Source organism: Azolla caroliniana, unplaced genomic scaffold, assembly GCF_043228905.1.
Source record: "Azolla caroliniana isolate FFs.n. ecotype wild unplaced genomic scaffold, voAzoCaro1.0.p SCAF_2, whole genome shotgun sequence".
Classification (NCBI taxonomy): Eukaryota; Viridiplantae; Streptophyta; class Polypodiopsida; order Salviniales; family Salviniaceae; genus Azolla; species Azolla caroliniana.
The window spans coordinates 26,816,082-26,843,095 of record NW_028230437.1 but is presented as its reverse complement, the minus strand read 5'-3'; the positions used below and the strand labels follow the sequence as shown (position 1 = coordinate 26,843,095).

Below are 27,014 nucleotides of genomic sequence, written 5' to 3'. Positions count from 1 at the left end.
ATGCAAATATTATGACCATTTGAGTTGTTCCTCAATAGAGAATCACAAAGCACCATACGTATAGTCAAATATATAAGTGTGTTACGGATTAATAAAAAATTCCAAAATTTGGATGGACCGAGCTTCATCACATGTTGCTTCAATGAGTCTCTTCATTAACGAAACAAGTGCAAATCTAAGGATTTTTGAGTCACGACTCACGAGTATGATGGAAAGATAAGATAAATATGTAACTAAATGTGATTAATGGTGTTTTTTATTTGACAATGTCAAATTAGAAACATTCAAAAAACAGGGCACTAATATGCTCAAGAATGTCATGAGAGGCGACACTAATATAAATGTATTGTAGCGAAGACTAGAATGTCCATATAACCAAATGTCAGACTCGTGCCAAAAATATGGCTCGGACTCAATTCAAATATTAAAAAGGCTAAGAGTAAAAATAACTCTTGGATTGTATGAATGATTGTAAACACCACATGCACATTTACACCTCCAAGATATCCTCATGTTTACCTTAGTAGGAAAACCATCATCTTGAATGGAAATGATCAATTGCATTGGTAATTGTTTTACCAACATTTTCCACAAAGACAGATAAGCTTGGTTGATTCTTTAGTTACAAATCGGAAATTTAGTTTACCGCCAACTTCATTAGGATAGGTTGGATTTGAACAACGCATTTAATTGCTTCTAATCAAAATCAACATATGCCATTTGATTCAAACATGTTTGTGTTGATGTGAGATTTGTTGGGTCCATTCACAACGTAGTCAATAATAGGGCCACAACGAATGAAATTATTGGTTGCACTAATATTGTTGATCTTGCAAGAACGAAGGTAGTTCCAATATGATAGTCATACATTGCTATAAATTTTCATCATGTATTTGGCCCCAAGTGTTAAACTTGGGAGAAAAGCTTGATGCTAGGGAAGATTAATATATATTGTTGTTGGGAGGACGGTCAATGTCATGTTGTTGTGTTGTCTAAATTATTAATTTATCATAGTTGTACCATTATCCATAACTAATTTTTGCTTTGGGGAGGTGAGTTGTTTTCTACCTAATTTTTGTCTTTCGTGTTTTGAAATAATAATAATAATAATTTAAAAAACAGTGGATACTTTCTCTATCTTCTAAATCTAGATCTCCCCTTACATTGTATTCTATGATCTTTTTATTGTCGTTGTGATGAGATTGTAGCTATGAGGTGTGTATTATATGTGTCACATGACTGATTCACCGAAGTTAATATAAGGTCTACGTCATGTTCTCATAGTTGCGTTGTCATGCATGCCATGTATCATGAAATGATCTAAAACTACATAAGCTATTTTCCATTGGTTTTCATGTTTGGTTGACATTAATTCATAGCATAGCCTTGCTTTTGTTTTTATCCTCGTAAGATTTGTATATTAAGTTGTGTGATTATCATATAATTGTTCGTCTCATACATTTCATATTCACACAAGTGGAATTATGTTAATTTTTCACCACACATGTACATTTGGCTTTGTTGTACATTCTAGAACCGATTAATACTCTGGTTCCCCAAAATATGATGGCCTTTATGACTTTGAAATGGAGATCCATGGAAGAGTTGGAATTTGATCTATACACGTAAAAGTTCAGAGAACTCGAACAACTATATGTATATGCTTAGAAGTCAGTACCATATGGGGTTGAATGAGAATGTGTATGTACTAGTTCAAGACCTTGTCTTGGCAACCAATATGACTTAATTTGCTCTCGCCTACTAGTGCGGAGTTGAAGTTTCCAAATCTTGAAATGTTCATGAGAAAATCAACCATGGGCCATATTCTATAATCTAATGGTAGCCATGTGCATTCAAGTAAGCCATATTATCATTGGACAAAATATACGTATCTAGATCTGATTGGCCGGATATGAGAATGATAGGTTTATTGCTAGTATGTTGGTTGACATGTATGCCAAATACGAGTATCTTCAAGATGCATGCATGGTTTTTTATAAGTCTAAACATGATGGCATCTCATGGAATGCACTAATTACTGGACTCTTAGTTTGTGGATATAGCTCACACATAGGAAACTATATAGAAAAAATGTAATTAAAAAAGATACATGTGGACTATGGCATATATGTTGTTGTTTGAAAAGCATGTAGTAGCATTTATGCTCTCAATGAAGGTAAAAAATCATACTGAAAGGATATGAAAAAGATCTTTTTGTTGGAAGCAGTTTAGTCGACTTATATGCAAAATGTTGTGTAACCTGCAAGGGACATTGCATCTTGGAATGCAATGATAAAAGGGTTTGGAATAAACCACGATGGATATATGGTTGTCCAATGTTAAACCAAATGTATGTTGAAATCAGGTCTAAACCCTAATGCAACCACATTCACATGCAATATTCATTTTAATAGTGGACTCTTTTAGTACCAATGGAGGATATTTTTTATGAAAAAATAATTAAGGTCAAGGCAATGTGGTGTGTTGGACCTATAAGAAAAAAATTCTAAATAGGTACAAATTATTTTACATGTATGATCTAATGGATAGATTCCTCACAGAAAATGTAATTAGGAGGTGTCCAATAGATATGACCCACTACATCATGGGAGAAAGTGACTTTAGGAAGTGAACATATAGTTCTTCCTTGTGATATGCGTGGATGTTTTCATCCTAATTAGAAGTGTAGAAGCAAATATTGAAGACCTCAAACAAAGAAGTTGAAGTCACACTCAAACATGAATGATTTGGGTTTGATGCACTTCGATCGATAACTATAAATGTATAAAAGGGATGAAAATATTTGTTTATCAAATTTTCGCATTAACAAAGTATTGTAAATTTGACGACAATGGATATCAATCTAAGATAATGAAATGAGAAAACAATGTCAAGTTCTAGTCACTCGTCTCTTGTATCTATGATCCACAATGCCGATGTTAGGGTAATAGTTGGGATGCTAGCAAAGTTCATGGTGGGTAAGTAAAATAGTCATTGGCAATACGATCTACACATTCTAATATCCCTAACGAGTATGATTGGATTTGGCATAAAGTTTGATCAATGGAATAAATTGATAATATATAGGTATTCAATTGGGTTGGTGACCTAACGACAACTACATCTATATTATGTTTCTCTCGAGGGTCAATTATTATCCTAAGTAAATAAGAAGCAATCAAATGTCGAGGCGACTAGCTATGAAAGATGTGAAGCACTATGATATGGAAACTCTTTGAGGATATCATATTGTAGATTGAGAGGGAGACCAACTAAATAACATAAAACATCCATGGTTCTACCAAGCAAATAAATATCCAATATTTAAAAAGCATGAACAATATCACTAGTGTTGGCATGGTGAATTCTTATGAAAATTTTAACCAAATAAATGTAGTGTCTTCTAATGGATGTAAGTATGTGATGAAATGATTGAGTTTCCTTTTAAATCAAGTTACATGAAATTAAAGTAATCATAAGATTTCTATAGGATGTATCATAGAATTGCATTTAATCCAATTATTTTCCTTCTATAATAAACTTAATAAACGACATAAAACACCAACCACATCTATTGTGAATAAGGACATTATCTTCCCGAGCTCATGTGCATGTAGAAGTAGCCTTTCATTTGGACTCCATTTATCATATTCGCACAATTAAAATTGTGTTTCCAAGGGAAGTGCTCACCTAAAGTTGGGGATTTATTTGGACCCTTGTACAATACATAGTGGCTCCTTTGTTTTATTTTGTGTACATGAGTTGGAGTAATTTCCCAAATGAAGGCAACCACATGAATCATACATTTGATTGTGAATGGATACAAGGTTGGGAGAGATTCCACGTATGAACAAGCATTGATAGCACATACTCATGACTACATAAATCATCGTAACAAATATATACAAGTTGCAATATACAAAGCTCTAGAATGTCCCTGAAGTGTTTGAATTGTCAATGGTTCATCAAGACACTTTCTTTCTTGGTCAAGGTATATATACTTTGATGTCACTTTTATTAAAAAAGACAAATATGAGTGTCATATACTTCAGGATTCCCTTATTGAAAATCAAATGGTCATTCCAAAACCCTTCTATCCAATACATAATTCAAGAAGGTTCTAACACATAATGCAACTAAGTGTCCACGACAATGCTTTACATTTCTACCAAAAGTCAAGCTACAAAATAATGGTGTCCGCTCTTCAGATTGAGGCGCACAAGACAAATAAAAACAATAGGATTGATTTACATTTCCACTGAAAAACAAACAACAAATAAAAACGATAGGATTTATATACACACAATACATTTGAATGAATGTCCTTTCCATGAAAAAAAAACTTACAAGGCAATGAAATTAAAGCACTACCAATACGTTGAACTCACAACCATCATTCTAATTTCCACATACACATTTCTTGTCACTACAATAAAACCTCGTGCTTTTTTTCCTTCTTTATGTGCTCATGAAGGCAATTGTTGCATTAGGTAGTGTAGTTGTTTATCTTAGTGAAACAAAGAAGGTTGTGTTTCAACTATTCTTAATATAAAAAAACAATAATTTTAATCATTTACAAATTAGTTCTGTATATGTTGTCATCCTTAATCATTTCCATCGCATAATTATTTCTTTGTTCTTTCAATTATTATATGCTCTCTTCTTAATATCAAAAAACAATAATTTTAATCATTTACAAATTAGTTCTCTATATCTTGTCATCCTTAATCATTTCCATCGCATAATTATTTCTTTGCTCTTTCAATTATTATATGTTCCCTTCTTAATATCAAAAAACAATAATTTTAATCATTTACAAATTAGTTCTCTATATCTTGTCATCCTTAATCATTTCCATCGCATAATTATCTCTTTGTTCTTTGAATTATTATATGTTCCCTTCTTGCATTTGTCAATGCTATTTCTAGCCTTTCAACAATACTTGCATATCTTCTTCTTTTGGATATCATCATCATCAAGAGAAGAAAAAGTGAAGAGGAAGATTGAGATTTTAGTTGCAATGAACACAAAGTTGAACATACTTTCTCTTTCCATTAGTAAGTGCTTGTGTTCCCTCGAGCAATAACCACTTCTATTCACTCTTGATTGCGCTTCTTGCAAAAAAAGAGACATAACGTCATCAAAATTATACATATTTGGATTTCTCTTTTGTAACCAAACAAATTGTAGTAGCAAAGCTTTGAAAGTATTCTAGGAACCAATTGACTGATATAGAAATGACTAATGCATCCATGATGATTTCATAAATGTTTGAGAGTTACCCTTTCAAATCCTTAATGCGTGTAACATACATATTCATTGACTCATTTTCAGCCATATATATGTCTTCAAGTTGCTTTTTTAATTAAGTAACATCTGCGTCATTATGCATTGCATTAAAAAAAGCAAGAGTAGTGTAATCATGTATTATAGTAATGCATGATTAGAGGTATGGAACAATATGTTGCTTCGCATAAAGAGTGATCAATACATGAGCTTTAGCATCCTTCCCATACCATCTAATTTGCTGCCGCTTAGGTAGAATTGGCATAGTCATTGTAATTGAGGAACTTGAATCCATGACAAAGGTTGTATAGTAAAAGAACTACCATATCACTTATCAATATATGCAATTATGCTCCACGTTTGTTGCGCAACAAGAACATGGTTCATCATGTAAGACCACATTGGATGGTAGGTCCCATAAAATTTTTCTTCAACTCAAATCATGTCAAACAATCAACCTTGATTGTCATTGCACCAAAGAACTCACAAGTAGCAAGATTTGAAATTAACAAAGTTGAAATGCAGCTTGCAAATTGTAATTCAAATGGCAATTATGTATGCACCGATGGCTTCATAAGAGTGGTGAAACTGCATTGGTCCTCTGAGTCATGGAAAAGTTCTCCAAGGGTTGAAACTTGTATTCCTATGTAATGGAACCAAACAACTTTGATATCACCGTTTCCAAGACAAGGAGGAAACATGAACAATGTAAACACAAGAGAGAAGAAGGAGATCAATACACCATGAAAATTGATGGTTGGAAGAGCTTCGTAATGATAGATGATGAGCCATGATCCATATATTAGAATGAGTGAAGAGAAAGCTATATGTGAATCTCGAAGTGCTTTCCACCACCTTACTTGAACCAAGGACAATAAATAAGACAATTTGTTTTTAGGTCCTTCTCTCATGAATGGATGGATGCATTTATGGTTGGCATATTAGCTTTGGTTTGGTGGTGTTGTTGTTCTAACCGAACCAGCCATCATGTTTGAAGCAAAAGCAGAATTGAAAATGTTTTCTAGGTCCTTCTCTCCCCATGAATGGATGGATGGATTTATGGTTGCCATTAGCTTTGTTTTGGTGGTGGTGTTGTTCTCGCCGAACCAGCCATCAACATTTGTATTGCCAAGGATTTTATAATACCAAGGTGTATCTTTTCTTTGGAAAAAAAAATGAGACAATTTGGTTTAGTGAAGGGGTGATCCTAAACCAAATCACACATTTATTGCTTTCATGTTTTATCAAGAGGACTACCACATCATACACTATTAGACGCCCTAAAATGGACAAGTGTAAAGCCAAATCAACATGCCCACACCTAAATAGCCAGTCCATGAGAAAATAATTCATCCACCTTAATGGATCACCAAGCCCAATGCATTATATACTCTGGTACCATCCCAACAAGATGGCACATGTCGAGATTGTGGTAAGGGAACCATATACTCTCTAATTGCCTAGAAAAATAAGAAAACCATATATTCTCTGTAATAGTCGTGTAGCTTGATTTCTAGAGTGATAAAATTGACTTTGTGGAAATTGTGTTTTTTGCTCAGTTGAGATTCACTTGGTATTTTTGTTGCTCGGTTGATATTATATGTTTTTTTAATAAAATTTTGTGTTTTTGGAACTTATGATCAACCCCCTTGATGTCTTCATATGTTCACACGAACATAGCTTTGTATTTTCTTACAAGGGTAATCAATTCATAGTAGAATAGAACAATTGTTTAATGAATTTGACAATCCTTGGTTGTTCTTCAAATTTGATTTTCAACTCCTCAAGTTTTTATGCCTTTACCATGTTTGGGATTCATAGTTCTCTTTCCTAAAACTTTCCTATCTTAGATGATTAAATGATCGAATGGGTGGTTGCTCTTCCATTTTCTTCATTTCATCTTCTTTGGAACTAATTCTCATTGTTAAAATTGGACAACAACAATAGATAATGCAATGCCACCTCAAACTATGTCATCACCTTTGGGTTACCATTGAGGTAATTATCCACCTTATTGTCTTCCTAATTGTTTGGTATATTTATGCATTTTTTTACATCAGGGTTGTGGTTTGACACCACATTGTTTTTTTCTAAAAATTGATGCCTTTGCTTTTGTACTACCTCTTTCGTCCTTTTAATACAAATAAACAACATAAAATCCATCGCCCATGTGCACACATGCATCCATATAATACAACAATACAACTTTATACATTCACCTATACAAATATACTATCACACAACCACATACTTGCACAAATGATACACTTGGACATGCCTGTATACAATATAATGATACACATATAAATATACAACAATGCATTAACACAATACAACATCTACCAAATGATCATATACACATACGTGTGCACATACAGTACATAGACAAACACATGCATGTACAACAATAGAATGATAAAATTATGTTTTGTTTTTCTAATCAAGTTTAGGAAAGTTGAATTGTTTTGATATTTCAACCTTAATAGTCGTGATTTGTACCACACACAAGAAACCCCCAATTGAAAAATGTAGACACTTGAATAACTCGACCTAATTAGTCACCAACACCTCAAGGAACGTTGTGGAAGGCTCATAAACACATTAAAACGCTTGATGGGAGGTAATGATGTTGTAAAGTTATGTGCATGTGTGTGAAATGTGAGCAGGACCACGAGGACCTAAACTAGAGAAGACATTGTTCTTTCCAAAGAATAACAATGATTAATTTTTCGCTTGTTCATGTCAAATGCTTGTAGCTTCCCTATTTATGGTAAATAGGTGTACACATGGGGTTTTGTGAGATGGGGAATATTGGCTAAAGAAATGCAGAACTATGAAAAGGAGTATGTTGATTTTCTTCTCCTCTTTGATGGAAGACATGTATTGGAGGTCTCTTATACCACAACAATCCGTTGTTTGGAAGAGGACAAGGTTTGGTCTACAATATCTTCTTTAGTAGTTTGGGTATTGTGGAAGGCTAGATGTAAATGTGTATTTCAGAAAGTAAAACAGAATGCGGTTGAGTTAGTCAAGGAGATATGATTAATGCCCTTACATACTCTAAGAGGTCAATATGAGACAATAACTAGTGAGCCTAAGGTTGTGATTCGTAAACAACAACAATATCGAGAAATTTGGAAAAAGGCAGAGCTCTGTCTTCACCTCTTTCAGAGAGAGAATAAAGTGGAGATATGCTCCACCAAGATGGCTTTTTCCGCCCCTCGTCTTGGAACAACCCTACGTGAGGGCTTTGGATACTTGACACGTTGGTTGCTGTGGGTATGGGGGTTAGAATCTATTGCATGAATTCGTTGTAGCCTTTGGTCATCTTTCCATTAATACCAAGGTGAATCTTCAAGAAAAAAAAAACAAATGCTTGTAGCTTCCCTCATCACGAATGTAGAATGTTCTTCAACCATTGATTGCCCTTGAGGATTTTAGATTGTGTTTTTATTTATGCCTAATTACGGATTTGATGCTGATGTGCAAATTTATATGCAGGGAAAGATGCGTTGGTATATTTAAATGTGCCTATATATGTAAATGTGTGCTTATACGTATGCATATGTATAAATGTATGTATATTTCGAGTGTATGTACATATATGGGTAAGAATAAATATAAGTGTATGTGCTTGCAAATGTGTGTGTGTGTGTGTATATATAGATAGATAGATAGATATGTATGTATATGTATCAATGATTGTGCGCGCGTGTGTGAGTTGTATGAGTATGTGAGCAAGTCTAAGTATACTGTATAGGTGAATATGTATCCAACTGTTTGCATTTGTTCTTATGTGTTTATGTGAGGTTATAAGTATATGTATATGTACTTGTATAAGTATATGACTATATGTAGGTTTAAGTGGACACGTACGTGTATATATATATTATGTAGATGTAAGTGAGTGCATGGGGAAGAGTAATTAGGGAAAAGTGGAGGTCCGTTTGCTTACGAGTAGTGAATGTCCTTAGGTATGTACTATGTATGTAGGGGGGGAGATAAGTGTGAAACAGGCAGGGGTCACTTGGTTGTAGCTCCAACGACAACTTAAATCATCAACTCTCTCTTTTTTTGGGTGAAAACACACAATTATATTAATAAATGTGTGTAAAAACACAACTCACAATGGGTGTGACAATGGAGTATGGTCACCCACTAACTACACTACATGGATAGTGGAACATGTTGAATTGCCAATAGGCAAGACAAGACGAACACTCCACTTAGGAAAAAATTTCCACTTGCTCCAATAAAGAAAATTGCCACATTAGTACTCCCATAAACTTTTGTAGATATGCTTTCACTCCATGTCTAGCAAAATAAAAAAAGGAAAAAAAGAAAAAGAAGAAAATCGTCAACTCTCTCTCTCTCTCTCTCTCTCTCTCTCTCTCTCCTCCTCGAGAGCAACATCAAGGCCCATCGTGCTTCCTCTTATTTCCTCCTTTCTCTTCCTTGTTTATTCTTTTGCGTTCTTGTCCCCCTCATGTTTCGTCTCTAGGCTTCAAACCTAGAGACGAAGAAGCGCTCGATGTCTAAAGGACCTAAACATGAGACGTCGTAGGGGACATGGAGTCCTTTGGAGCCTAGGGACGAATCTCCTAAGTTTCAAAACTTCTTCTTTTAGCTATTGATTTTATTATTATTTTTTACATTTATTTTCACTCGTATTTTTTTGCGATCCTTGAACAAATACAAATAATAAGAAAAGCTATTACAACCTTTCACCAAAGAATAAAAAATTTGATACGGGAATGTCAAAAAAATTCCTTCGATTACCATAAAAATTTGAAATCAAGCTACAATGAAGACTTTCTATATTACAGATGACACCCCTCCATTCCTCCGTTTACACCTAAGAATTTACACCTAACAGGTTCCAACCCTTGCCATCATTGCTCAAATGAATAACTTTCGCCACTTGAGCTATCTTTAGTTATTGATTTACTCATCAACGCTTCTTTCAATGCTTTGATTCACTCCTTCGGCTATAAACCTTAACCTATTATAAAACTTACGTTTCAGGCGTTTTCTTCTCCCTTGCACATGCCACGTGACGAGGAGCAATGTCCGTGAAGGGGGTCAATAAATAAGGAGGGTAAAAAACGGGACATGTTTAAGGTAGTAGTTAGCCATCTGTTACCACCTCCTCCCCCCTCTCTAAATCCATATGCCACCGATAGGTTCTCATCCACTGCCTGCCATTATTACTGCAATGACCTGAAAATGAGAGATGACTTGCGGACGATGGCAGGGAGAGATGGGCATGGCCGACAACCTGAGAGAGAAAGAAAGCATTCATTTGTGATAAGTTATAACTGATAAGGAGTCATTGAGAGTGTGACTACATACATACATTATACATATGCACATATTCTGCACCAGAGTGTGAATTTTAATTTAATTGCACAAACCTCATTTCTTCTCATTTTCTGATGATATGTATGTATGTATGTATGTATGTATGTATGTATGTATGTATGTCAACCCCTCCTTCCCTTTGGTTTTGTAGTATGAGAGAAGCAGCAGAGAGCAGAGCATCACAGTGAAGAATCAGGCACAGAGATGGATCCAAGAAGAAGCACTCGGATTGTTACGAGTCCAGTGATCCGCCACGTGGGTTTCTTCACCCCTGCAGAAACAGAAAACCCTAACCCTAACCCTAACCCTAACCCCAACCCCAACCCCAATCCCAATGATAATAATAGATCTTTTCCTCTGACAGTACCCTCCCCTGCCCTTCCTTTAACAAAACAACAGAATTTTCATCAGGGCAGCTATAAGCCCACAGACTCTGTTCTTGATGCCTCCCCTGTTTCTTCTGCTTTGGGATCTGACTCGATAGATCTCTCTGAGTATGGCCATGAACACGCTAGCATCGTTAGTTCGGCCATTGACAGAATGAGCTTGAACGAGGTCATTATAGAAAGAGAAGTTTTTCCTTATTCAAAGCAAGAGCAGGTTGTTTCTTCATCATCAAAGCAAGAAAATGTTGTCGTTTCTTCTGCTTCTTATTCAACAAAGAAAGAACAGGTTGTTGTTCCTTCTTCTTCCACAAAGCAAGAGCAGGTTGTTGTTTCTTCTTCATCCAAGCCATTGCTGTCTGTACCTCAAGGTATGATTCATTTTTGCTGTGATTGTTCTTTCTGTATGAATCATATTCGTTAAGGATATCAAACCTATTCAATGAGGATGATATTTCACTTATTAAATATATCGATTTCTTAGATGAGCAGGCTTCTCTCAAACAGCTGAAAGAGAGGACCACTAAAGCTGAAAGAAGGGCAAAGCAAGAGGCAGATAGAGAAGAAAAACGAGCGGCAAGAGAGAGTAGTAAGTATTTTTCTTGGACGTTGTTCTTTTTTGTTGTGTCTGTGTTTGAAGTTCTTCAAAAGGAAGGTCAATTTTAATTGTTGATGAAAAGGCACCTCAATTTTATATAGAAAGATTATGATACTCAATGAAACAACATTGATTTGGTTATAGATTTCCTCATCTGGGTATTTGCTGGCTGCTGATTCTCATTTGAAATTTGGATGTATTTTCCTTAATATGATGTTTCTTTCTAGTATTCCAATATGTTATTGAAGCTCAAGTAACATAAGGTATTGGTGAACTGAACCCCATTAGGGTATTATTAATGAATAGGCACTTGGGAAAGACACTTCATTTATACATGCAGAAAATATAACAATTCAGTGAAACACCAATTTGAGTAATCAATTGGTTATGTGTAGACATTGTCCAACCCTCCTTTCGTGATCTCTATGTTTTTCCTTTGCGTAATGGTGTTCATGATCCACATTTGTTTATCCTGTAAAACCTGAATTTGACAGGTATGAGTATTTTTGGACTTGCTTCCTGTTTCTTGTGGAGATATTCATGCATTCTTTCTGATGCGTTTTAGATCTCGGGCAACCTTAGAATATATGTTCAAAAGCATTGGTTATAAGTTCAGTGGGCCTTTAATGAGTCTGTAAATCATCGATTGTGCATTCTTTCTGATGCGTTTTAGATCTTTGGCAACCTTAGAATGTATGTTCAAAAGCATTGAGTATAACTCCAGTGGGCTTTTAATGAGTCTGAAAATCATGGATTGATTTATCAATGGAACCATCCAGGTTCATGTGCCTGTATCAAGCTAATGTATGAATGTAGAGGACTATATACATTTCCTAACATTAGATTGAAAAAATTTCTTTCGTGATTTCTTTTATTTGAACAAAGTTTAAAATATCACTAGCAGATTGTAATTGTTGATGGATTGAATAATTTACATGCATCAGGATCAATCATCTACATCATTGAAACATTTGGATTTCGTATATGTAGACTATAGGAAAATGGAAAATACCGTGTTGGAGCTTATATAGTAACTTTAACAGGTGAAGGTGGGGCTACTGATGTTGCTGTGAAGCAATCAAAAGCTCAGAGTCAAACTAAAGAATCGACTGGCCAGAAGAAGTCTGCGGAAAAGACTTCTAGTAAGGAGAGGAAAGTGGAGATCCCAGCTCCTCGACTGCAATTTGATGATGAGCATAGAGTTGCCAAAGCAAAGAAGAAATCATTGATTGAGCAAGTAGAAACAAAGAACAGGGTCGAGCTTTTCAGGCATTTACCTCAATTTGTCCATGGAATTCAGCTTCCTTCATTGGAAGAGAAGTTCTTTCACGATGATACCATGCGCCTACATCCTTCTATTTATCAGGTTTTGCTTAGTAAACTGGGAAATCAAAACAGAATTTGATTATTTTTTGTTGGTCTTTGGAGTTGGCGTCATGAGAAAGAGTTTGTGTGTAGGTGGGTCTGCAATATTTAACAGGGGATATCATAGGTGGCAATGCTCGTTGTGTTGCAATGCTGCTTGCTTTTTGTGAGGTCATAAAGGATTATTCTACTCCGGAACAAAAGTCTTTGGTTCGCGACTTGACCGCACGGCTGAACATGAATGTCTCATTTCTTAACACATGTAGACCTCTATCAATAAGCATGGGGAATGCTATACGGTTCCTTAAGACCCGAATAGCAAAGCTTCCTAACCATTTGTCCGAAACAGAATGCAAATCTGAACTTGTCTCTGACATCTATCAATTCATCCATGAAAAGATCACCATTGCCGATAAGGAAATAACAAAGCTGGCAGTGACAAAAATAAGGGATGGGGATGTGATTCTCACATACGCAACATCATGTGTCGTGGAAATGGTCATTCTTCATGCATTTGAGCTCGGATTAAATTTTAGGGTAATTGTTGTTGATTCAAGGCCAAAATTTGAAGCAAAAGTGTTGTTTCGAAGGTTGCTTGCGAGAGGTATAAATTGCACGTATGCTCAAATCAATGCAATTTCTTATGTAATGCAAGAGGCCACCAAAGTTTATCTTGGGGCTGCCTCAGTATTGTCTAATGGGACAGTCTATTCTAGAGTGGGCTCAGCTTGTGTCGCTATGGTGGCGCATGCTTTCCTTATTCCAGTCTTGATCTGTTGTGAAACATACAAATTCCATGAGCGTGTTCAACTTGATTCAATATGCTTCAATGAGCTAGGTTTGTTTGCTTTATAATACTTACATAAGGTAGTTGGATTCTCTTATTATTGAAAATAGGCTTAAATAGGACAATGGTTGTAGGTGATCCTGATGCTCTCCTCAAAATTCCTGGGGAAAAAAGTTTGAGCGAGCTTGAAGGATGGACGAGAAACACCAATCTCAAGCTGTTGAATTTGATGTATGCTATTGGTGGTCATTTTTCCTTTTTTAATCCTAGACCAACACTCCAAAAGCTATAGTACTCTTACCATTTTTAATGGGGCATTACACCAAAATACTCTTTTGTATTCACCAGAATACCCCTGTATAGTAGCCAAATTTTGTACTACAGAGGAGTTATGTTTTGTAATTTTGGAAAACTTAGGGGTATTCTTGCAAATGCCAAAGAAGCAAATGTACCTTGGTGTTTGTTTTCCTTTATATCTCTAATGTGATGATTTTTCTTGCTTTTCTTTTATTCAGATATGACGCAATGCCAGCAACCTATGTGTCAGTGATCATCACCGAGTTAGGCATGGTAGGTTGATGGAAATTGTTTCAATTTTTCTCTTTAATTTTCATGGTTTCAATGTCTTGATTGTGTGTAACATTTCATCTTTCAAGGTACCCCCCACAAGTGTGGCAGTAATATTGCGAGAGCATAGAAAGGAACCATAATGTGGACATGACAACGAATAGAGGTTATACTGTATAACATATATAGGTTTTGGGAATCAATATGATGTTAGACATTTTTTAGCTTAGCTACTTTGGTCACCTGGTAGGTACATGGGTAGAAAAAAAGAAGAAATTTGTGATATAGATGACAGCCTTGATATTTCGTACAAATAAAATCCGTGTCGATGTAGCTAGCATGTAAAATTTTCTGAGTATTTTCAGTTCAATTTTCAAAGGATGGAAGTTATTGCTTAACTGAATGAAAAGCTGAATAAAAATGTTGAGTGTATGTGTAGATGATGAATTTTGATATATAAACATCCATGTGGCCCCAACATGATCCATGGGATCAAAATTTGCTACAAAGAACTATTGTCAATCACCTAGGTGGGATTTTTTTTTATGGTAAAACAAAAGAAATTGTGAGTAAAAAAACTAAGCTAGTTGTCAAATTTCACTGCTTAGGTCTTCCATGACTTTGGTTGTGTGGTTGATGTAGACAAGCAGAGAGTATGTCCAATGTCATGATGATGGTTCCCCCTCATTAGGAGTTCTTAAAAGTTAGCACAAACTTTGGTAAAATTTCTTAAGTGCATGCCATATGTCCTCATATGTGAGACCAACTCAAAAGTGACATGTTCGTTTGTTTCTAGTACTTGGAGGCAACCTAGGTCACGTGACCTATTTTGGTTTGATACTCGGCCCACCCCCAATTTCTATTTCCAATATGTGATTTGTGTAGCATGCTGGTGTGCCTTGTGTTGATGAGCATGGGTGTTCAGGTGTGAGCTTGGGCATTTTCCCTCAATAAGTAAAGGGAGCACAAATAAGGCAAAGGGGAAGCATTTAATTTGATGCTTCAGGCACCTGAGCTTTCTTATATTGTCAGAAAGATGGATGAGGAAAGACCTTTGGAAGATGCTACAAAGGCTACAGTCTGCACCCATGACAAATTAATGGATGCAGTTCAAATGGATAAAAAGGACTACATTTCATGACAATTATGTGATTGATTTTCTTTGTAACTATTTTGTCATGGTAGCAATAATGATGTTCAACAAATCTAAACTCTAGTCGTAGAAGGCTATTATGATTGCATGGGATTGTATTAGTGAATTTCGTTTTGCTTAACAATATTCTTGTAAAGAAATGGTATTGTCAGATTGTTAGTCTCATTGGGTTACTTATCTATGCCTACATGACTCTATTCAAAGTTCCTTTGGCATCTTAACTTCTTAGCTAGAAATTGTATATTGTTTAGATGCAACAATATGTGAACAATAAAAATAAGTTTGATGAATTCATGTACTTCAACAACCTTGGCTATTGAAGCATGCCACTCACAAACTTCCAAGCTTTCTTGATCAAATTTCATCTTGCTAATGGTTGGTTTAAATGAGAGTCAGAGAGACAATTGAACTATAAAAACCCACAATCTCCACTCATACGTGACTCTTTATGCATAAAAAGAAAAAGCAAGCCAAGAGTGATTACTACATTAGGTAAGATTGCTCCTTGTTGATTAGTTATGAATAAAATTGGAAAAAATGTGTTAATCTAAAAGCCAGATTTCTATGTACTATCCTTCACAATATGCTAAGAGAATTTGGGTATCCCATGTGAAATCAAAGAACCCAAATCATGTTTTTCCAAGTATTCTAAAAGTTCCAAATGCCTTATAAAAATGTTCATTTATATAAATTTAAGAGAATGTATATAGAAATGGAAAGACTTACAATGCACAAGTTATGAAACACTCCATAATATTTACATATACAAAATCATATGAAAAACATGTTTATCACTTCTATACATTGTCCATGGCATGGTTGGTGTTATGTAACTTCATAGTTTGGTCATGAAAGTTCTTGTTTGGCACCAATAAATGCTAGTACAACTACTTAGGTTCCCCTTCTTAAGCATCCATTAGTAGGGTTCTGAAGTCTCACTACTCTAACCTCCATCATTAACATAGAGCATGCCAAGACTAGAGCAATCATTATTTTGTGAAGGCCCAATAGAGTAAAACAAACATGACTAGCCTAAAAATGTTTTCTTCGGCCTCCATGTTAGGGCACATGAGTATTTACTACTTAATATTCATATTTCAACCCTCCATTAAGGGGCTGAATAGCTAATATACTATCATTGTTTAAGCCACTAGGCATTCTTTCTTGTTGCATTTTGCTCCGACTTTCCTTTCAATTTTGATTGCTTGTTGTTTTTGACGTAGAATTGAGTTTAGACTTTGACGCCTCCATCTTTGCCTTTCTATTATTTTCCATTGCCATCTCCGGTGATCCTTGTTCTATTTCTTCATTCAACCTAGTTAATGTTAATCTATATTTCTGCACATTCATAATCATTGCAAATGACTTAATTTCCAGCAAGAAGATGGAAAAGCATAAATAGAAAGTTGACACATGAGTTTGTGGAACCAAAAACAACAAAGAGTTGCATTGAGATAAATACATGTATGTGGCTTGAGATTTGCTCTATTGTTAAACCTGGAACATTCATGAGACTTAAAACCTTTTCTGGGGAAGCATCTGGGAAAAAACCAAAAAAGATCAACTGAATTGAATAATGACGGTAAAGTTGATACAAAGAACATCTCTTCTTCACTATTTTTCATGTCAAGGTGTATAGAATAGCTAAACATATGTTATAAATAAACAATAAACAAACTTAAGTTAAAAATACGCACTTTCAACTCCCAGCTCACTGACAATAGACACAAACTTTTCATGGAGAACTGCAGACCATTTCACCTCTTCAGTAGCATTGTTTTTGGAATCAACTACATTAGTGACGGATTGAGCTCCTTGTTTGGTTGCCCCCTTACTCTTCCTTCTTGCGACATGTTGCCAAAGTGTCTTCAACTCCTCCAACCTTATAGGTTTAATGAGGTAATCGCAAGCACCATGTGTTATTCCTTTCATAACAACACTTGTTTCACCATTTGCGGACATCACTATACATGAATCATACATAAAATGGAGAAGTTAGAAGTCATTGTAGAGTTTTAAAGATTAGTTTATTGCTAGTTGTTATCTTTCTTTCTCCTTTGTTTTCAATATATTGTGTTGTTTCTTGGTAGGATGCAAATTTTTTCTCATTTTATAAGTTTAGAATGTTAAAGTTTTCATATTTGAATTTTACCTAGATCTTTTTAAAGGTGAAATATTTCAAATGCAGTTATTTGATTTTGAATTTCATCATGGCTTTTGAAGAGGTTATATTTTGGGTGTAATTTCTTTGGTCTAATTGTTACATGATGTATTGATTTGTTCTAATAAGTCATTTTGGCATTCAAAGACAATTATATGACTGAAATTAACAAGGAAAATTATTTGAAACTTCTTGCAATATATAAGGATGATCCATTAATTATGCTTTAACATAAATCTCAACTATGGCCAATTGGGCCATAGTTGACATATTTGTTTCAACTATTTGGAGATGATGATGTTCTAAGTTTAAAACATTAATGTTGTATAAGATACTCAAAACTCAAGATAGCATAACAACTTACTTCTACAATAAGTCAATTGTGACAATAATAATATGAGAGAGAATGAGAAATAGAGGGAGGGAGAGAGAGATTACTGATAACTGGCAAATCCATCTCCAAAGCGACAACCTCTAATAGTGTGAAACCATTGTCATCGGGCATGTAGACATCACTAATAACCAAATTGTAAGCATCAACATTTTCTCTAAGCTTCACTAATGCCGCCGCAACTCGGTTACATGAAGTGACTGTAGAAATAACACACATAAGTAAGGTCATTCTCAACCTCCACAAATATAACATTCATAAAAAACACAAAAAGTATAGACATATTTACTCGCGCAGACAAAAATATATAATGATCAATGCTAATACCATAACGCCTAGCTAGATATGTGTTGCCTCACATACCAAAAAACTCATAGTGTTGCATCCTAGTGTGTAACATGGGAACCTTAACCTAAAGCGTAATGTTACATGCTTTCAAATTGTGAAGAGTCTTATCATCAATCATATAATGAGGAAAGAGAGGCGAGCAAAAACATTCGTATTTGAATTCGAGATTATTAGGAGATTATTTTGTTCTCATATGACAAATTTTGGCTTTACTAGGTATAAGTTATTACATCTTCTTTCCTTTCAAGCCAGAATTTAAATGAAAACACATTGATCTATATATACACCATGGAGGCTTGGCTAGAAGAGTATCGAGTGTAGTTAGGAAATTAAGAGATAAAAATAAGGAAACCTTTGTATTGGCACCGCTTTAGCATGCGCTCCATAACCATGAGAGAAAGAGGATCATCATCGACAATAAGGATATGAATATTGGAAGGAGAGATTTTGTCACTATCCATTGATCTCTCGATCGATGTTTCGATGTGTCAATGCTCAATTCTCAAGTCTAAACAAAGAAAACTATATTGCTACTTGGGTTGTGTGGTGCAAAGGGAGATGTTGGGTTCTTCCTATGTGAACATGTGCATGGGCCATGCTCATTTCCAACTTCATGAGAACAATACGATCTCCTCTCAATATTGAATTTGAAATTATTTTTATTAAAAAAAACTCATGATTTTTTATTAGAAAACTATAAGTCTATAACAATAAATATCACATGTTTTAAATGGACTCATTGATGATGATGATGAACGCATGGTGCATAATTTTCTGTTTTATACACGTATAGGGAGAGGTTTACTTCTACATTTCACCTCAATGGCATGATGATGATGATGATAGTGATGACATAAGCATCGGGTAAGATGTTAGAACATGAGTTGATTTATAATCTCAATGATTTACTGCAAGTCCCAACTATTAAATTTGAATTTCACAGTTACTAGCATATAAGAATGGACATGTTATTTGGAGTCCTAACCATCATGAACCTCTCACTGTCACTAGCCTCGTTAACATCTACAATGAAGCTACCATTATAGGATTTACAGATCCTGGTGTAGTTTTGTGTCAATGGCCACATGTGCCTATAAGTGTGCATCTCCTTGGAGTGGGTTTTGTCAATAAGGTATATCAACTTTTGGTCCCATGTATATGCTTCCCATGTAATTTTAGGTCGTAAAGATGTATTTTTCATTTCATTTCATTGGTTTGGACAATTTCCCTCTCCTTTTGAAGTCTCTTTTTTTTTATCTGGTAAATCTATGTTTGCACGCATGCTCGCGCGTGCACACACACACACACACACACACACACACACACACACACTCCCTCTCTCTCTCTCTCATATATATAATATTATCTTGTATATATTACATATACATATACATATACATGTATGTGTGTGTTTGCATAATTTCTTCATCTATAGTCACTCATGACAATTTCTCTACCCTTAATATTACATATTTGCTAGCTTGGAACTAGAAGAGACAATATACATTTGCATCTACGAAAACAAGAGGTAAGCCTTGAAAATCATGTGTTTCCTAAAACATGTTTATAAGCATCATGCACTTCCCATTTCCCAAACAAGAAGGGTCACAATCTACTCCTAGGAATGCCCTTATATTTACTTATACAAACACACACGCACGCACATGTGTGTGTGTATATGTAAATACATACCTACTTACCTACCTACCTACATACATACATACTGATACATACATACTGATAGATAATGTATGGTAGGCTGTAAATTAAAAAATGTTGAATGATTAGTATTAGGAAGTCATAAGTAGGTATAACATGTACATTTTAAGGGCCTCGCTGCAATTTTGGAAAAGATAGATATTTTGGGATTTTGAAAATAGTAAGGGTATTTTGAGAACTTTATGCAAAAAGGAGTATTATGAGAAAGTGCCCTTAAAATGCTATCAACTTCTATACACGTGGAGGATTTGCTTTCATCATGGCTTGCAGTTTGAACCTCTTTAGAAAATATATATGTTCATTCACATTGTGCTCGTGGGATGGAGCCTCACATTAATACAATTTCTAAGTCCTCATGTTTTTCTTCCCTCTTAACAAGTGGCTTCATTGCAAATAAAACGTTCCTTTAAACACTTATAGATTGTGACCGAAGGACACTCACTATGCAAACATTTTGGTCTTAATAAACTACAAAACAAGTTATTAAATTTTCTTTATAGATACAGAGGGAGTGTGAGGCGTGACTTGGGTTCATTTGGTGATGTCAGTATAGTTAAGGACAACATGTTATGCATGCAACCCCTTTAACATTTTCTAATATTATCTAGTAAAGCATTGCAAATAATGGGATTCTAACCATTGTATACGGGTAAAAAGAAAAAGATAGATAGATAGATACACACAACTCAACAACTTGTGGGACATATGTGTCTAAAAAGATTAGAAAACTTTCTTGCTTTTTTGCAAAATTATGTATATAAGTGGAATGGAATTACAAGGGGCATATTAAGCATCTAAAAAACATATCATAGCTTAGGATTAACAACAATACAACAAAGCTATGTCTAGTAAATATCCCAATCGATGTGGCATCTAATCAAAGCTACACGTGATTAAGATCTACATCTAGTCAACATCACTCCAAGAACCCAATGCACAATGCATGTCAAACAATTTTTTAATAGGAAGCCAAAATGTTACTTTCGAATTTGACTTGCTAAGGTCAAGCATTGCATTCGAAATCAGAGAGAAATTTGGTGTCGAAGTGGTTTGATTAAAATTAGAATCTCGACTCATTTCTTATCGTGCCAAACTAATGATACGGAGTTGAGGGTGCGCGAAGATGTGTGTGTGTGTAGATAAATCATAAAATGATGGAGGGCTTAAATTCTTTACATCTTCGTGCACATTTCATAAAATGATGGATGGACAAGAGTACTTTTGTAATTCCTCATAAAATAAAGCATAGTTTAGTAATTGTCACAATTTATGTACACCAATGCTCTGCTACAGACAATTTCTTCTTCTGTCCAGTGAGTTTCTCTCTGCAAAGGTATTTCCATTTCCCTTTCTATTTAATCGCGTATTCTTTCTTTTTAGGTTTTCCAGGTTTTTTTTGTATTATACACCATTTCCTTTGATGAGAAACAGAGGTGCATTGCATCTCAATCCCCATGAGAATCTCACACTCTCTATGTGCTCAAGGCATTGCGTATTTAATCTAGAAAGCAGAAAAAAATCAAATTTTTTATTCATTCTAAGGGAAGGGTCCTCAGTTAAGATGATGTTGGAAAAGTTCATTCAGAAGTCTGAAAGTGCCCATTAAAAAGCTACTGGAAAATTACTTGAAAAAGTATAGCTAAAAGTAGGAGGGCAGAGGGACAATTTAGGAAAGGAGATATTTACCCTCATTTCCATGTGTTCAAGAGAACATTTTGATGTAGTTTTTAGCGTTCATTATTTTTACTTTTGCATCATTACAAGTGAATGGATCGAGATGCATGGAATAAAGATATAGTGTTCTAACTAACTACTATATCTTTATGGACATGTAACTAACTACTTTCAATCTTATTGTTATATTTGCACTAGGGCCTTTAAATTCTAAGGGTTTTGTTGCTATTCTTCTTGCTTATATTTGGCAAATAGTTAGTAAATCCTTGGTTCTTTTCTTAATCTCGGATAATTGTTCAGAGATATTGATCCTAAACATACACAAAAATTGTTTGCAAACATTGAAACTTGCCATTCGTCATATATATTTGGCAATATATTTTACCTCATCTTCTGGAATGCTCTTGGAGATAACGAATGGGCACATGAAGTATTTGAGTCTAATGAGTCATCCATGGGCTTGTCTCTAGGAACATAAAGATGGCCAATACATTCCTAGATGAGGATTGTAATGCTGTCATAAAAGATCTTGGACGGCCAAAGCTAGTCAAATGAGAAGGCCAAATTAACAATGGCAGAGATTAGATGAAGCCCAACGATGCAGGAAATCAGAGAATAAATTAACAAATGATGAAGAGTCGGATTCATCCGTTTGGTAAAACGAGGAACATGTTTAAGCCTGAGAGTAGTTGTCTTGAAGAAAAAGACAAACTTGGAATCTGTGTGGGCTATTGGAAGTTAAATGCAGTTACAGTGTTCAACATGATCCCTCTGCCATTGATAATGCTACAATTTTGGACACAGTGGTGGGCCATGACACCCATAGTTTTTTGGATGGATTCAACTGCTACCACCTGGTCTGGATGGAACCAGAGGATCAAGTGAAGGTGGCATTCAGGGCAGAATGGGGTGTGTTTGGGGCGAGCTTGATGAAGTTTGAATGAAACACCACACTGGAAACTTTTCAGCGTATGATCACCAAGGTATACAAGACATTTGTCCCCACGTTTATATGCATATTTCTAGATGATTTCGTTTGTCTTTTTTATTAAGTTATTGATGTAGGATAAAAGGAGAGAGTATGCTTCATAAAAGAGGATGTTTATTTGTATAATAGAGAATCTGTTGCATGCCAGATTTGGTAAGGGAAGGAGATAGAAACTTGAGCAGAGAATTTTTGTGTGTGTGATAGAGGTGATGTTTCTGTGACTAACAGAGTGTGGTTGTGTGCTGCATGTGCCGTCTCTGTCCTATGTAAATTCCAGCTAATATATGGTCATATTGGGTGTCTATTAACATTAGCTTTGCTGAAGTTTTGGGAGCGGAAGAGATGTCTTTTTATATGTGTCTTTGCGGTTTGGAGGCTACTGTTACAACTTACAATTATTGTATTGACGCGATGTTCCCCTGAAGAAGATTTCGGAGATATATTGGAGGTTTCATCTGTCATCAAAACTCTGAACTGATAGGATGACTTTAGTATACAATGCATTTCATGGTAATAAACCTGCAGAGATCCTTGAATTGTCGGTTTAGAAACTAGAAATATGGGGAATCGAAGGAGAAAATACCAACGTGCAAAAGCTCTAGATTGTGATGCACTAGATATACGTAAATTCTTTGTAAATATGATCCTTTGTATGTTTTACTGAAAAGGAAATAAATTTACGTCAATCAGATGATAGAGAAATGAGTTTAACTTGACCTAAACTGGATCACCATCATATCTAAACTAGGCTGTCATCAAAGAACAATGATATAGGAACCATAAACCAAGCAGAGAATGTGAGTACAGATGTAGAAATGAAACAAAAGGCTGTCTTAATGTCTTCAAAAAGCCGCAGTAATCTATGAGACCAAGAGAGTGACTACTGTACAATGTGACAATATACATATGCTAACGACAAGGTCACAGAATCTGGATTGCGATTCAAGAAAACATGGAGCTTGGGTAAACTCAACATGACACAAGGTAGCATTTTCTTAGCAATTCTGAGATATTTATGAAGCAACAAGATGTGTCTTGGTTGGTGTTTTTCCAAATAACTGCTTTTGTATAAGTCTGAAATTAAAGTCATTTTGCAGCTCACTTGAAGCAAGGACATCTCACTAAAGCACTTCAAATTCTGAGAAAGTTGGAACAACAAGGTTACAAAAATTGCCCTCAAACTTATGTATGCCTATTGCAAGGGTGCATTCAATCAAATGCATTGTATGATGGTAGATTTCTTCATGATCACATCATAAGGAGTGAATGGAGACCTAATGTCTTTATATCAACTTCCATTGTCAACATGTATGCAAGGTGTGGGAACATAGAAGATGCTCAAGCTGCATTCGACAACATGATAGAGCGTAATCAAGTAACTTGGAACATGATGATTGCAGCCTATTGTAGGCATGAGAGATTTGAGGATGCCCTGAACACATTTTGGGGAATGCAAGAGCATGGCTTAATGCCCAATGATGTTAGCTTTGTATCTGCTTTTAAAGCATGTGCTGGTCTAGGAAATCTAGAGAAAGGTAGGCAGATCCATGATCTATTTAGAAAGAGTAAAATGAAACTGAGTACATTGGTGGGAAATTCTTTGGTCAATATGTATATAAAATGTGGAAGCTTTGAGGATGCAAAACAAAATTTTGACACTATGGACAAGAAGGATTCAGCCTCATGGAATGTGATTATTGGAGGCTATGTCAAAGATGGAGATGCAAAAAAGGCCCTTACACTTTTCTCAGAGATGCAATCTATGCACATTAAACCGGATATAGTCACATTTCTAAGCATCTCAAATGCATATGGTAATCTAGGAGATTTGGAGCAGGCCAAAAAAATACATTATCATATTATGGAGAGTGGATTGGAGTTAAATACATTAATGTGGAATGCTCTTATTGACATGTATACAAAATGTAGAGGTTGGATTAGTGTATGGAAGATTTTCGACGAGATTCCAGAACGGGATGTTTCCACTTGGAATGCAATGGTTGGAGGATTAACTAAGCATGGCCATTGTAGAGAGGCACTTCAGCTTTTCTATCAGATGGCTATGGAAGGGTTCTTTCCGAATGATGTTAGCTATGTAAGCATCCTCACAGCTTGCACAACTTTACAATCTTCTGAACAAGGGAAACATATCCATTCTCGGATCTCTAAAACTAATGCCTCAACAAATATTTTCATAGCAAATGCGCTTGTTGATATGTATGCTACATGTGGAAGTTTAAGCAGTTCATGTCAATTATTCAATGAAATGTTGATACGGAATGTGGTCTCTTGGAATACAATAATTGCTGTTCATGTCAAGCATGGCCTTGATCAAGAGGCTTTGCAATTGTTTCAAAAGATGATCCAAGAAGGTATAGATCCGGATGAGATCACATATGTTAGTGTGGTAAACACATGTGCTAATTTGACATCAGTATTTCAAGGGTTTCAAGTACATAGCTGCATTGTTATTAGTCAATATGACCATGATTTGTTTGTGGGAAATGCCCTTATTGACATGTATGCAAAGTGCGGTAAGCTGAAGGATGCTAATAGGGTTTTGTATAGAATGCCCGAGAAGGATATTGTTTCATGGAATACAATGCTAGCTGGGTATGCCCAACATGGGGTTGGTCAGGAGGTTGTAAGCTTAGCTGGTACAATGTTGCATGAAGGGATGGAATTAAATCATGTCAGCTTTGTTGCTATACTTAGTGCATGTAGCCATGCTGGATTAGTTGATGAAGGTTGGTATTACTTCATTTTTATGATGATGTATACAGATGTTGAACATGCAATAGAGCATTATGGGTGTATGATTGATCTTCTTGCTCGATGTGGACAATTCTATGAAGCAGAGGGGCTCCTCAAACATATGCCATTAGAGTCTAGCTCAGTGCTTTGGAGGGCTTTGCTTGGTGCTTGCAGAATTCATGGAAATGTAGAACTAGCAATAAATGCGGCCGCACACATTCTTCGATTGGAACCAAACAACAGTGCAGTACTATTGTTGATTTCAAATGTTTATGCCTTGGATGATGAATGCTTAGATGAAACAATGATGATTACCATGACAAACTCATGAGAAGAACTTGTGAGAGTGTGTAATTAATTAAAGAATGATGGCTAGCCTTAATGATCAGGGTTGACAAAGAGAAAGTGTAAAACTGTTGTGAACATGCATGCATATTGATGTTTCTAACGAAGATTTCGAGAAGATGTCTTGAATTGTATTGATTCTTTAGAAGAGTGATGGCAATCTTGAGTGCTAAAAAGTTGGAAATTCCAAAGGTTTTTGTTGTGCAGTGCTGAAGACTTCGGTGTAATGTAACATGTAAGATATTCAACTACGAGTCGCTCCTTTTCACATTTAAAACTTCATGTCTTGTAAAGGCGAGCTGAAAAACATCATTTACTTTGAGGGAAACTGGGTTCACCTGGTTGAGACTCGATTACCGACAAAAATCAACTTCGGGAAAAGGACGCATGAAGAGATTGATGGAAGGAATGGAAACAAAAAGGCTAGAGGTGAGCTGTTCCTTCACAGTGGGGGGAATTTGGTGCATCTTTTTCATAAAAGATGCAATCCTCAAGAAACAACTTCCGGCTTGTAGTCCTAGGAGCCACCAACTGTGTGGACAAGCTCAGTTTGGTTGTAGGAAATCTTGGGCTGCCCAAGCGCACTACTCATACACATATATAGCAAATGTCGATTGGTCATACATGTACAATGCTCATTATTGAAAGCCCCAAAATGATATGTAGCTATGTGAAAGGCATGTTGTCATCGTGTATGAGACCAAATATTAAAAGAGAGATCTCATGTATTTTATCCTAAGGTGGTAAATAAACTCAAATTTCAAAATAAAATAGTGGTATAATGTAGAGGATAGGATAGGATAGAATCTGAGAGAGGACACAAGCATGCTCAACCTACCAAGAGGCTTGAGGTTATTTTTTGTCGGGCAAATGAACTTTTTGCTCTATTCGAAAGGCATATATCTCTCGATTGGTATTCAACTTAGTAAGATAGCTCCATAGAATAGGTAAAGTCCCACTACCAACTCAACATATGCTCTTTGTATATCTTTGCTTTTATATCCTAGAAGATAATATCCCCAAAGTTTCAAAATTTGTAAATATCATAATGCCCCTAATTAGGTATTGCATAATGATTCAAATATCCCCTAACTAGTTATTTAAGTATTTACTAAAATACTATAAGTATTATTT

At 35.4% G+C, this 27,014-nt stretch overlaps 3 protein-coding genes across 5 annotated transcripts; 2 read left to right on the top strand and 1 right to left on the bottom strand.

The window, feature by feature from the left end:
- Window positions 1-10,767: 10,767 nt before the first annotated feature.
- Window positions 10,768-14,745, top strand: LOC147867920 (translation initiation factor eIF2B subunit delta-like). Its single transcript, XM_087315833.1, has 7 exons — window positions 10,768-11,401; window positions 11,515-11,619; window positions 12,672-12,994; window positions 13,087-13,831; window positions 13,915-14,011; window positions 14,296-14,350; window positions 14,437-14,745. Exons 1-7 carry the CDS (start codon window positions 10,852-10,854, stop codon window positions 14,488-14,490), a joined length of 1,929 nt encoding a protein of 642 aa, XP_087171959.1. The 5' UTR covers window positions 10,768-10,851; the 3' UTR covers window positions 14,491-14,745.
- A 1,533-nt stretch (window positions 14,746-16,278) lies between these two features.
- Window positions 16,279-19,094, bottom strand: LOC147867919 (two-component response regulator ORR24-like). The gene is made up of 5 exons (XM_087339632.1): window positions 18,753-19,094; window positions 18,100-18,252; window positions 17,198-17,464; window positions 16,963-17,039; window positions 16,279-16,838 (listed from the first exon to the last, which is right to left on the bottom strand). Exons 1-5 carry the CDS (start codon window positions 18,859-18,861, stop codon window positions 16,692-16,694), a joined length of 753 nt encoding a protein of 250 aa, XP_087195758.1. The 5' UTR covers window positions 18,862-19,094; the 3' UTR covers window positions 16,279-16,691.
- A 2,240-nt stretch (window positions 19,095-21,334) lies between these two features.
- Window positions 21,335-26,613, top strand: LOC147867918 (pentatricopeptide repeat-containing protein DOT4, chloroplastic-like). Of its 3 annotated transcripts, none has more exons than XM_087315826.1 (4): window positions 21,335-21,452; window positions 22,264-22,776; window positions 23,709-23,765; window positions 23,879-26,613. In XM_087315826.1, the coding sequence occupies exons 2-4, from the start codon at window positions 22,734-22,736 to the stop codon at window positions 25,864-25,866; spliced, it is 2,088 nt and encodes a 695-aa protein (XP_087171952.1). In that variant the 5' UTR covers window positions 21,335-21,452; window positions 22,264-22,733; the 3' UTR covers window positions 25,867-26,613. The 3 variants fall into 3 exon arrangements, with proteins under 3 accessions (XP_087171952.1, XP_087171954.1, XP_087171953.1); XM_087315828.1 differs by having other exon boundaries at window positions 23,556-23,765; XM_087315827.1 differs by having other exon boundaries at window positions 23,096-23,765.
- Window positions 26,614-27,014: the final 401 nt, after the last annotated feature.